This window comes from Anomaloglossus baeobatrachus, chromosome 12 (genome assembly GCF_048569485.1).
Source record: "Anomaloglossus baeobatrachus isolate aAnoBae1 chromosome 12, aAnoBae1.hap1, whole genome shotgun sequence".
Lineage (NCBI taxonomy): Eukaryota > Metazoa > Chordata > Amphibia > Anura > Aromobatidae > Anomaloglossus > Anomaloglossus baeobatrachus.
This window is the reverse complement of record NC_134364.1, coordinates 100704706-100718327: the sequence shown is the minus strand read 5'-3', so window position 1 is coordinate 100718327 and position 13622 is coordinate 100704706. Positions and strand designations below refer to the sequence as shown.

The 13622-nt window shown below is 42.2% G+C and overlaps 1 protein-coding gene across 1 annotated transcript in view; it reads left to right on the top strand.

Moving 5' to 3' along the window:
* Positions 1-10622, top strand: part of VANGL2 (VANGL planar cell polarity protein 2) — a 107194-nt gene extending 96572 nt beyond the window's left edge. Inside the window, exons 7-9 of the mRNA XM_075331214.1 lie at positions 1596-1731; positions 6470-6701; positions 8877-10622. Coding sequence (XP_075187329.1) covers positions 1596-1731; positions 6470-6701; positions 8877-9137 — 629 coding nt within the window. The 3' untranslated portion in view covers positions 9138-10622. The remainder of the gene's footprint in view (positions 1-1595; positions 1732-6469; positions 6702-8876) is intronic.
* The last annotated feature ends 3000 nt before the right edge of the window (positions 10623-13622 follow it).

Below are 13622 nucleotides of genomic sequence, written 5' to 3'. Positions count from 1 at the left end.
CGGTGAGAGTTGTCATTGATCCGGTTCTTGTTCAAATAGAGGGCATTTTCCTTAACCAAGGGAAGGCTGACTTAATTTTTGAAATTGTCACTCAAGAACTTGCCTCACATTTGTGTTTTAATGTATGGTATAACTAAAAGTATCCTGTCCCGCAAAGGACATTCAACTACTCCTTCGATCGAGAGTACCTGCCCCCACCGACTTTACGTTTCATGACCTCCATAGTTGTCTACAATTGTAGGCGCAGTAATAAATCAGTTGGTCTTCTAGGTCTCCTTTCATTGAATAGCTTTTGGGAGGGGGCTTCCCATTTTTTATAGAGGTTAGAGAATTCCACCTCCTTTAGGGCACTGAGAGTTGAATATCAAACTATGAATTTCTGAAACTTCAAAGCTAGCCTGTCACATGCGCTGAGGTCTCATTAAGTTTCTATGCTGACTTGAAATATAGGTTGACCCTTCAGGCTCCCTTTTTATATTAAGTCTACGTTAACCCCTTCAATTACTGTAATGTGAGTCTTCATTGGAGTAAAAATAAGATTTATATCTTGGTCATAACCTAAAATAAATAAATCATGAAATTTGACAAGTAAAATTAAGCTCAAATTTACATCTGATAGGTCAACTCAAAAAATTTTATCAACTGCTCCTCACCAGAATGTGCTCTACATGGAGCATTGGACTACACCTTACTATAAAATGGGAATTTAAATGAATTTTACCAGTTGGCTTTCCTCCTTTCTGGACCATGAATGGTGGTAGAGGTAGTAGTTGTTCAAACCGTTTTGATTGTTCAAAAATCTCAATCATGGAAAATTTGTAAATCTTTTTGAGAAAATCAGTTAAGCCCAGTTCTGGATTTGCCATAATTTGTGAGCAGTCATCTTGAAGCATTCATCCTACCAACCAAGATGTAACGAGAACACTGAGACATGAGTTACAAGAAGCCACATATTTCATGTATGAAATTAAATCCCCTTCAGCTTTCATAGACTTGAGGCATGTTAACATAGGTTGTGTTTCTTAGAAGTGATGGATAGTCTCTGAGGTAGTCTGATGTGCTCAGCTGTCCAATTTTTTATCCCATAAGACCTAGATAGTTTTAAGTTATCCCTCATAAAGATTGAGTACATTTCCTCAAGCTGAAGATACAAAACTTGTGTGGTCATTGACGAGGACTAAAAAAAACCATTGGTAACATACTAAAAAAAATAACTTGACCGGCTGGAAGAGGGTGGTAGACCACAAAGACTTGTCTAGCTATGCCACCATTTTCAAGGTATTTCTGATAAGGTAGTCAATAATATATAATAAAGTCACGGAAAAAAATCCTCTGGATTGTTCCTTAATTCAGCAGCGGGTCATTTGACACCTTCTTATGCAATTTATCTTGTAAGGTAGACAAATACATGGTTAATGGTGAACTTATCCCCTCTAATAACCTTCCTTATGGACATCCTACAATCTTCTCTATCTCTTGCTTTCAAACCTAAAATATTCAATAATGTTTCTAATCTTTAGTTTGGGTTCAGGATGATTGTGCTTCCATTTTTGCCACCAACTCACGCTTTTTTTTTTCTTCAATTTCGTATATAGAAAATTCTACTAACAACTCAACAGGACAGTCCCGGGCGGTGATAGCTGCTGCCGCCAGGAGGAGAGATAACAGCCACAATGAGTATTACTATGAAGAGGCTGAACATGAGCGGAGAGTGCGGAAACGGAAAGCAAGGTATCTACACAGTTCCACCTTAATCTTTTGGGGGTTTTTTTCTGTTCATTTGGGTTGATTTTTGTCCTGATGATATCAGGGTAATATGGCTCTGATGTTGGTAAACCATAAACACGTTATTGAATACCAGTTCACGGACAGGTCAGGTATTAGGTACTGCCCATACTTTCTAAGACCGTAGACTCATTACATGACTGATTTCACCATAAAGCCCTAGCCTTAAAGAAGATTTCCATAACCTAGAGTCCAGATGGACCTTGTCCAGAACTTAAAGTTACATATTGGTTTGTAGGTCGGGTAATGGCAAAACTTGAATCTGATGGACACCATTGTAAAATCTCCAGCAGGGCACACATTTGTCACCGGATGTTATTAGTATTAGTCTTCTAATATGGGCCAAACAGAACTTTTGAGTTCGCCTGGAGCCCAGGGCCTGGATGGGACTGCAACCCCAGCATCCACTATCATTACAACCTATAGAGCAGATCTGTGATAATTTGTCTATACTTTTTCTTAAGGGTTATTTTTATTTGGGCACATGGAAGCTACCCCTCACCGTCACCCCCCCCCCAATTCCTCGTGAGCTTTTTTATGAACTAAAGTGGTGACTGAGAGAAGATAACAATACTGCGGTTCCTCTTCTATGATGGACCACATGACCAAGTGGATGGCAAGCATGTTGGTTGGTACTACATATCTAGTCAAGCAGTGAGGATTAGATGAGCTGGACCAGCTGCTATCAGCTGAGGAGTTGTCTGACTTCACTTGTCAATGTAGGTTTTTGGTACACTCTTAAATAAGATTAGTGACTTGACATATACCGTGTTTTTCCAAAGATAAGATACTGTCTTATACTTTTTTTTGCCCCGGAAAAGCTCTAGGGCTTTATTTCGGGTAGGTCTTACTTTTGGGGAAACACAGTTTGAGCTAAGTTTACCGCCCTAAAAAATCAGCCCCCCCCTTCCTTCCCAATAGAATTATACTTACCAGACCCCAGACCCCTGCGTGGCTCGTAGGTCCCCCTGCGATCTTTGGAGGGCTCTCCTAGCAGGTATGCCCTACAGCGGTCCTCCCCTGCTTCTGGCTGACACACTCGTATACATCAGATCGCGCCCACACACTCGCCACATCCGGCTATACTGATTGCTTCCAGCTAGCAGGGGAAGATGGGACACAGTGTGGTGGGACGCAGTGTGGTGGAACGCGAGGACCTGCTGTGGAACACATTGGTGTGTTTCACCGCAGGTTCTCGTCTCGTGCTCCACCATACTGCGTGCCAGGTTTCTCTGCCAGCCAGAAGCAATCTGTGTGTGTGTGTGTGTGTGTGTGTGTGTGTGTGTGTGTGTGTGTGTGTGTGTGTGTGTGTGTGTGTGTGTGTGTGTGTGCGTGTGTGTGTGTGTGTGTGAGATCTGGCATGTGTGCATGGAATCTGATGTGTGTGTTGGTTTGCACTCCAGTGCAGGTCCTCCCGTTCAGGGTCTGGTGAGTATGATTGCGGGGTCTTCTTTCTTCTCTCTTTTGGGGGTGTCAATGTGATGCCCTGGTGCCGCCAGGTGGTCACAGAAAGACATTCACCCGACATAACACCATCCCACATCAGGTACCATCGGCCACAAAATCCTAGCCACCCCCCTCAGGGTAGGAAGGACACACCAGTGGGCAGGACCAGGTGGATTGGGAGAGCCCACCTAGGGGTCCTGGGGATCCGGGGGTGGGAACAAGTTAGTCCAAGTTTGAAGTTCAGAGTTGGAGGAGCAAAGAGTGAAGCTGAGCCTAGTGGCCCTGGTCTACTGGCTAGGTGCCAACAGTGGACCAAGTACAAAGGTGACTGGAGTCCGGTCGCGGGAAATCCAAAGTGGACCGGGACAGGGTTGGAACCCGACGGTACCGACAGCGAAGATCCGGTCTGGAAACCATGCACAGTCGGGGTACCTGGACCCCTAGTTAGAAGACTGTTGCAAGCCCCTTATCTAATTCACCAGGCCAGGAGCAAGGTTCCAGGCATTGCTCCAGAAGTGTTAGCCCAGATAGAGTGAAACGGTAGCCCACCGCAGGGGATAGGGTATCCGCAAACACCCACTGAGATCCCAAGGGTCAGTTTTAGCGGGCACGTCTCCCAACCAGAACATACCGGGAGCGGACTTCCCCGTTCCATACGGAGTTGTCCAGAATTGAGGAAAATTACAGAGTGGCGGAGGAAGGGACTTGGGTACACCAGTCGGGTGTGGGACCCAAGTACACCCGAACGCGGCAGCCGGCCACTGACACCTTGGTTTACCAACAGACTTGTGTGCAATTATTCCTCAGTGAGTACACAAACATTTCCCGGTCTGGCCCGGTGTGCCACCTCCGGCCTACATCACTCCCCGAGTCCTGGACACTGAGCCCCGGGGCATCCACCCCTACCCACGGAGGGGTTAAACAACCAGCTGCCATTCCATCACCCCCGGGTGCCTCCCAACAGCAGCGGTTGTACTCCATATTACCACACACCGTGGGTGGCGTCACGAAGTATCCACAGCAATCCCAGTACATATACGCCCTCTTTTATTCGAGTGTCCGCATGACCCCCGGGTCCGGAAACTCCTCGAGCCACTGCGGATCCGGATCAGAGCAGCCCGGCTGCTACTGACGTGGGGGCGGCACATCTTTCTATAATTACATGTCCTGCAGTATTCTTGAACTTGGCTGCATGGATACTTTATTATTTAGCCATGATTATGGCTTGTTTCGAGGTTGGGAGTTATATTTAAGCCTTACACCGAAAATGCTAAAAATTCCAGCTAGGTCTTATTTTTGGGGGAGGTCTTTTTTTTTTTTTTTTAAAAAAAAAACAGGGTATGTGACTTTTTCAGTTCGTTAGTGTAAATGCCGCTGTTCTCAGGGATCCGGTGTTTTTCTTCCGCTTTTGAGCCTCTGAGTTCCTGAGATATGGTCCTTCACTTCTTGTAAGTCAAGTGGGTATAGTCCACAACTCAAGGCTTCTTGTGAATCACGCCCACTTGGTAACAAGGCTAGGTTCCAATATAAGTTAAAGGGGGATCTCTGGAACGGGAAGGCGCTGTAACTAAGAGAAACAACTCAAGATTTGGGAGAACAAGGGCATTTACATCACATAATAAGGTGTGATATTTATGGAAAGTGACAGGACCTCTTTAAAAGGAAGGTTCATGGAAAAAATGGAAATCTCATTTTTCTCTGAAAAGGAGCTTCTGTGACAGGTTTTTAATCTTGTTCACACATTGTTGGATCAGGGAAGATTTATGTGTTATCTTTTAATCCTGCCTGTAATACTCTGCTCTCCCCTCGTTGAGCTGTATACTTCTCACACCAGATTGGTGACGACTCTTAAGACCTGTACTGACCTGTAGCTTCATCTGTCATCATCTGCCTCTTAATGATAATCTCGGCATAGATGGATGTCATTCTCTCTTACAATAATCGTCAACGGCAGCAGGCAAAGCCCGGGAATTTAGGATAATTTTCTACTCCAAAAAATGTTCACTTCATTGTCCTAGTTTATTAGGACAGATGTCTACTGAGATGGCAACGAAGGTGGTTCTAGATGGCAGCAAGTCCAACTTCGATTTATTGGAGCTCAAGGGTTGTTAAAAGGGGCCCAACTTGAACAGATCCTAAAGAAAGTAGAGAAACCTAGGAGAATTTTAGAAATCATATTGGTTCATTAAGGTGTTCACTCTGTCCTAATCTTGTTGTGTGAATAAGGCTCAAAGTCATTCTACAATTAGTATGGCACCCGGCTAGGAAATTTTTGATTTGAAGAGGTTGTCCATTTTCTATCATTGTTGGGGTCATTGTCTGAGAAAGGTGTACTGTGTTAGGGATTAAAATGAGCAAAGTCATCCAGCCCCATCCATACACTGGTATGAGAACATGCTTTACAGTTGGTTTCTTAAAAAGGGTTTAACCTTCTGTCTTCAGGAGTTCACTGCTCCCCTGCTTCCTGGCTTCCTGCTTGCGGGGAGCGGTGTGCTCTCGATTTGAGGCTTTGAACCACTGGCCCAAACAGCTCTGTGCTGGTGCAGCGTCTAAAGAGAGAAAAGACCCTGAAGCGGGCCAGATCCAATGATTAGGCAGGTTTTAAAGCAATGCTTGAAAGCTCTGTAGGAAAGCGTTAGAAGCACTAAGCTCCTTGTAGAAGAGACCGTCCACCACTGACAGTGTCCATTGCTTATGTAGTCTAGCTATAAAATCCCTTCTTTCTTAAGAGCTGAGAGGATTTTTAGTAAGAGGTACATTGCAAAGTTGCTTGTTATTAAAGACACATTTCAACGTTGGCCATTTAAGAAGATGAGGCAACACCTTAATGTATATGTGCTTTAAAAGGGTATTCGCATCTCCATAAACCTACCCCAATATTTAGTAGTTGTAATAATATTAGCAAATACCTCCAATTTGAAATGTAGTCTAGTTCTCCTGATCAGCTATGTCTCTTACCTTATGTGCAGGGCATTGCTGCTTGGGTATCCATGGTTATGACCATTTTTATGGTGACAGTTGCTCATTGTTGGAACCGTGGATACCTAAGCTAGAATGTGCTGCACATGAGGTAAGAGACAGAGCTAATCGGCAGAACTATTCTACATTTCTAATTGAAAGCACGGTAGTATTTTCTAATATTACACCTACTAAATATTGGGATTTGAGATGGGAATAATCCTTTAAGTACTATGATATATGTGTGGGTCCTCTGATGTCCTTGACTCTGTCATCTTAGGTTGGTAGTCGCCGTAGAAGAAGCCTTCACTCACATCAAGAGGCTACAGGATGAGGACCCAAAAAACCCTCGTGAAGTCATGGACCCCAGGGAGGCTGCTCAGGCTATCTTCGCATCAATGGCCAGAGCCATGCAGAAGTATCTCCGAACGACCAAACAACAACCGTACCACACCATGGAGAGCATTCTGCAACACCTTGAGTTCTGCATCACCCACGACATGACTCCAAAGGTTAGTAGGTACAGTCTTTCTTCCAATGACAATGTCTACCATTGCTCACATAATTTTGAATTTAATTGTGGGACTTAAGGCGGCTTTACACACGCTAGCGATCTCTTTAGCGATGTGACACGCCAGATCGCACATAAGATTTGCCGAGATCGCACATAGGTCGTTTTGTGATCGGCGCTACAAAAACGACCTATGTGCGATCTCGGCAAATCGTATCTGCAATCTGGCATGTCACATCGCTAACGAGATCGCTAGCGATATAGTTGTGTGTAAAGCAGCCTTTAGATTGGAAGGTAGGTTGAGGTCTTAACCATGGAACCATTGGTTCTACATAAAATCTCAAAGAACCTTGATCAGTTCTTTCCCCATAACTTACTGATCTAGCTCATCTTAAGCTTGGACATCTTGAATTTGGAAGAACTTTGGTTGTCCTTCACAGTTGCTCGATAAAAATAGGTTCCTTTAGATTGTAAACTGTTATTGTCCTTGTTTTTTTGGAATGATGGAATTCTTGGCCAGAAGACTTGTGAAATCCTAAGATCTGGCCTCAGGCTGGTACATTTTCAACTATTTGTAATGACAGTTAATGTTTTTATCCTCCGCTCTGTTATTTCTATTGCGGGTTTGATGCGAGTGCTACCGGATACCTCTCTATTTACTTCTCACATGACCTGTGAAGCATTTCCCGCTGAGGTGTTAAGCTTCTGTAGGACAACTTGTTAAACTGGGGCTTAAATCTAGTCCCCATTTAGCTGTAAATATTAGACATGTATTCTGATATGTTATTTTGAGGTACAACCATGCCCCCTAGTGTTCTCTAGTAAAAAACAAATAAAAATAAAAATATGACTGTCTCCCGTAGGAGAACTAAGCTATTGGTTTCACACAAGAAGGCTTAACTGTACCTAGAGCTCACATTTTATAAAATATTCACGTCTTTCATTCATATTTAATCTTGGGCTCTCTGCAGAAGTCTTTGTCGTACGCTGAGCAGATGCGTGGATCACACCCCGAAGCCTTTAATAAAAGACTTAGAAAAGCTCAGAGACCTTTTAAAATAACCGTTCGTCAGATTGTAAACACTTAGCTTATGTTTCAGTCAACGGGTTATGGTGGAGTTTGCGTTCCTGAATTTTTTTTTTTTTTTAAACTAAATATTTAATGCTTCTTCTAGGCTCAGATCACAGAGGTACCTGTCTGGTCATCTTGAATCTATTAGACCAAGTAGGCTCTTGTGGTTTCATCATATCTCCTGCTACTAATAATAAAAGGAAATATTTTTAAAAAATGCTTGAATTTTTAGTGCTTCTATGTTAATTGAATCTGTATCCAATTTGTCAAAACTCATGATTTTTGGGAGTTCGATTTGCGTAGCTATCCTTTTTGCCTCTGGGCATCCTCTCCTTTTTGCCACCGGGAGGCCTCTCCTTTTTGCCACCGGGGGGGCCTCTCCTTTTTGCTGCCGCCACCGGGGGGGGGGGCCTCTCCTTTTTGCCGCCGCCACCGGGGGGGGGGGGCCTCTCCTTTTTGCCGCCGCCACCGGGGGGGGGGCCTCTCCTTTTTGCCGCCGCCACCGGGGGGGGCCTTAACTTTTTGCCGCCGTCGGGGGGCCTCTCCTTTTTGCCGCCGCTGCCGGGGGGGCCTCTCCTTTTTGCCGCCGCCGTCGGGGGGGGGCCTTTCCTTTTTGCCGCCGTCGGGGGGCCTTTCCTTTTTGACGCCACCACCTTGGGGGCCCCTCTCCTTTTTGACGCCACCGCCTTGGGGCCCCTCTCCTTTTTGACGCCACCGCCTTGGGGGCCCTCTCCTTTTTTACGCCACCGCCTTGGGGGCCCTCTCCTTTTTGCCGCCACCGCCTTGGGGGCCCTCTCCTCTTTGCCACCGCTGTGGGGGGCCTCTCCTTTTTGCCGCCGTCGTCACCGGGGGGGCCTCTCCTTTATGCCGCCGCCGGGGGTACTTTTCCTTTCTGGTCCAGCGCAGTAGAAATTATAACAATAAAAAATAAACTCCCCTACCAATCCCCTGTAACTCCTCCATAGTAATCTGCTTTTTAATGGCTCTGATAAAGAATCTTTGCTATGTACCCTTGGTTGAGACGTACTAGTTGTAGAAGGTGACAAGGTTTGGGTGTTACCCATTCATTTTAATTTTTTTAAAATGTTTTTGTTTCCCCTGCAGGCTTTTCTTGAGAGGTACTTGGGCCCAGGACCAACTATCCAATATCACAAAGACCGCTGGCTGGCTAAACAATGGACTTTGGTTAGTGAGGAACCAGTAACCAATGGATTGAAAGATGGTGTTGTGTTTGTTCTAAAGCGTCAAGATTTCAGCTTGGTGGTCACCACAAAAAAGATACCCTTCTTTAAGCTCTCGGAAGAATTTGTAGACCCCAAATCACATAAATTTGTAATGAGGCTTCAGTCAGAGACCTCAGTTTGAAACTTAAGAACCTTCACCCAGATGGACGGGAATACAAAAAGGAAAGTCGGCCACAACCTTTTGTACATCTCTGGCTGGCCTTTTTTCGTGGCTTCTACAAGCTTTTAAGTTGACTTTTTACAAAAACCTCAACATGCCTTCCTTGGGTGTGCACCAAACAGGAACTACTGGTAACTTCAACTCTGCCCATGTCTGGAATCTCATTACTTCCATTTTATGAAGGGAATTTAGACCCCAATTCTTCCAACTACCAGGGTGCTCAATGACTCTCACCATAGAGCCGGTGCTTCTGCCTGGTTCACTAGCATTTATTTTTTAATCTCTGTCCATCTTGGCAATAATTGAGATCTACTACTGTTTCCATCAGCCGAGACTTCAGGAATAAGAAGACCTACTCCGGTGTTTTTTTTTTTTTTCTCTGGACCTCATCTTCACCAGCCATGGCCATAAACGGATACAAATGTTTGGTGCCAAAAGAAAAAACAAAGGGCTATCAGTTGATGCTTTTTCTATCTTCTGAATTTCCAGGTGCTGTCCCAACAAGGTCCACCTCCAACTTTATGAATTATCGACATCTCCAAAAGATACTCTTGACATGAAACTACGTGGTCATTCTAGATAAGGTTCCTCCATAACTTTAAAAAAGACCGATGTCACGTGACGGCAAAAAAAAAAATCTCGTTGACTTAAATGTTTTTATAATTGAGACAGGTTTGCTTAAAAACCACTAAACTGTGGCACTGGTTTTTTTTTTTTTTTTTGTTTTTTTTTCAAAAAAATATTTCTAATTTGTACAAAATAGAAACTTCAAATTTGTAAATGTTCTCGTACATATCTGGGCAGGATATCAAGCTTTTTATTTTTTTTTTTTATTTTTTTTAGTTGCAGAAAAGTATTGCCAGCATGGTTTGAGATGTAAATTCACCTTCATAGTATGTCATACTGTTCTCCAGAATTTTTTTTTTCACTTTTTTTTTTCTTTTGCTTTATGCATTTTTTTTGTAGTTTTCTTTTACCTTATGCATCATTTTTTTTGTTTTTTTTTTCTGTGTGTTTCATGGTGCCAACCAGGAAATTACAAACTGTTACATTCCAATATTGTGTCTCTGGATTAACTCGATAACCCTATAAATGCACTAACAGCCTTGTCATCTCGTTTACGGTCTGCAATCTATAGACCTCTCCGATTGGCTTGCCTATTTATGTCGACATGATCATTTTATGTGTGACATTACTACATTTTGCCTTTTTGGTTGAGTGGTGAAATTTTTTTTTTTTTTATTTTTTTTATATTTCACTTCACTTTTCTTCAGAAGACCTTCTCTCGACAAGACGAGAAGACAGTAGGATGTGGTGTTTACAGAAAGATTTTACTTTTTTTATTCTCCATTGTGATGTCTCACTTTTAATATAAAAAGGACTTTAACATTTCTAGCTTCTCACTACTGAAGGACGTAAAAAAAAAATAAAGTTGTTTTTACACTACCTAACTTATTTGTTGAGAAATGAGTACAATGATGTGTGAGGATGTTCCTTTTTCTGACTTTTTGTTAATCGGTCGGGGATCGTCTTGGCCCTAAATTGATAAATTATTTAAAGGGTATATTTCCCATGTATGTATAAAATGAAGATTGGTGCTTTGATACCTTCATCCAACTGTAGCCATCATCGATTTGTTAAAATAATGGATTGAAAAAAATAACTTGTTTAAATAATTCCAGTTTTTTTTTATTCTATTTTAAATTTTTGTCAGTTTTATAGAAGCGGCTTCCACGTATAAATGAAACAGGCGCCATTCTATTCATATGTGGTATGTAACCATGTTGGGGTTATCCAAATGAGCACTATTTGATATTGTAATAGACTTCATTACCTTATTTTGCTTCCTTCTCTACCATATTCCATATTTAAAGTGCTGTCTATCTGCCCAGCCATGCTTTTTATAAGCTGCTTTGAACTGCTTCTCTAAGCGAGACCCTGTACTCACTCTGTTTAGATACAGTCTCACTGTGTAAACTTCTCTGCTCCCCTCCCCATTGCTTAGACGGGAAAAAAAGTGTTAGTAAACAGTGTGTGAATATAGCTTTTTGGTAAAGCAGCAGATCAAAGCAACTTAAAAAAGAGCATAAATGAGGTGGATAAACCTGTTTGGGGGAGGAGGAAGCAAAATCAAGTAATGGTGTATATGACATAGATTTGTAACTTGGGAAAGGCTGATCAATTAGAAAAAAAGCTCCTTTTTAAACAAAAATAAAAAATCTTAATCAAACACTCAGAAAAATAATTGAAACTGTCACCACTTTGAGGTTCCAAAAGGAAAATAAAAAATGACTTGGCCAGTTCAAAACCATCCCGTTATTTTTGGTAATATAGACCCATAATATGAGCCAAATAATATTGAGCAGAATCTAGAAGTTGAGAGCATGAGCCCATACTCTTGTCTTTTCAAAAACTTTACATAAAGATGTAATTTTGTATACTGTTTAAGTCACAACTGCGCATCGACCTCGTTAAGTAGGGTTGAGCGAAAAGACTTGCACGACCATGCCGGTAGTCCGTTCCCGTCGAACCAGGTCACTGTGAACCTAATACTACTTGCGGCACCTTTTGGGGCCTCCTATGAAAAATGGGCTTCTCTGACTTGTGTGTTGCAATACAAAGTAAAGACGATGAAGAGATACCAAGGATGCCGAAAGTAGGAGATTTGCATCTCTCTACTCTGGAAGCCACAGACATCTGAATTGGCTGCTGAACTAGTGATCTGCAAATCTTATTACTCAAAACTCTGTGACTTTAATAAAAATAAATTAATGGGTTTTCAAGTCCTCCCAAAAATTAACGGTCTTTGCCCCTTCAGTGATTGTCTTTTTCTTCGTAAATTGGATTAAGATTCTCAACACGCTGCCCTTTATACTATTCGGCATAGGTTTCTTAAAATTGTTGCACTTTACGAAAGGTTTTTCGGGGCAGCCAATCAAAAATTTCAAGTTTTAAATCATACAGTTTGCAGTGCCAAATCGAATTTCCATCTCAATGTCTTGAGTATAGAAAATTGTGTAAAATTTTGTAAGCTGATTTAGCTGATATCCAATCTTTTGGATGCAATTTTTCATGCTTTCTACATATTCTGGACTTCACTTAGTAATGCCAATTGTTCAATACAGGGACTTGAAATTGTGGGGTCAACATAGAATGAACCACAAAAATAACGGTCCTTGAAAAAAAAAGGTGGTCTTCATGAGTATGGTAAAAAATGTTAGTTTCTTGGAACTAAACCTAAATGGACATCAAGAATGAAGGCCCTTTTGATGTAAGCCCCTCCCTATTTGTGCGTTTGGAAGTAGTTCAGATGATCCACAATTGGAAATATTTTTTTTTTTTTTCTTTAACACTAAAAGATCTAACAAGTTGGAAATTGGTTTTAAAAAAATTAGCGGCAACCAGGTTGCAATAGACAAAAATTGTCATCAAGTGGCCTGTTCTTTTGAAGTCAGGTAAGACCTCCCTTTGGTTGGCACACATGACTTCCTTGTGACTTTAAGGGTGGCTTTCCATGCTCAAATGTAGTTTTCTATTATCTTTTTATATAGGTTCTTAAAACGTATTGCCCCCCTACATCTGAAAATCTGTGGCCTGTTCATTGTATCGGCCTTACCTATGGTTGGCTTTGACTTTGCGAATTCTATAGTTGGGTTTCCAAATAAATCTTTAATTCAGATGAAAGTACATATTTACAGAGGTTTTCCAATTTTTACGACCGATTTGTGCAACCGGCAAGGGTTCAGTTCTACTGGAATAGAGACCTCTTTGACCACTTCAGTTCTTACGTGGTAATGATGAACATGTGAAATTAGAGGGTCAATAGTTGGATTTTTTTTTTTTCGTTAAACAAAAAGAGAGCCATCATGTTGGGTTTATTGGAAATTACCCTTAACAATTAGCGGCAACCAGGTTGCAACAGAAAAAATTTCATAAAGTGACCTGTTTTGAAGTCAGAACTTAAGTTTGTGGCTGCCTTGTTACGGATTGGTGGCTTTCCATAGAGTGGGGTAAATCCTATGCTCAAACCTAGTTTTTTATTATCTTTTTATACTTAGTGCCTTGTTTTTGACCCCAATGGTTTTTTTTACCTTTTTAATTTTCATTTTTTCTATTAAGGGGTGCTTCACACATAGCGAGATCGCTACCGAAATCACTGCTACGGCACAGTTTTGGTGACGCAACAGTGACCTAATTAGCGATCTCGCTGTGTGTGACACTCAGCAGTGATCTGGCCCCTGCTGCGAGATTGCTGCTCGTTACACACAGCCCTGGTTCGTTTTCTTCAAAGGCGCTCTCCCGCTGTGACACACAGATCGCTGTGTGTGACAGCGAGAGAGCGACGAAATGAAGCGAGCAGGGAGCAGGAGCCGGCATCTGGCAGCTGCGGTAAGCTGTAACCAGGGTAAACATCGGGTAACCAAGGTGGTTACCCGATATTTACCT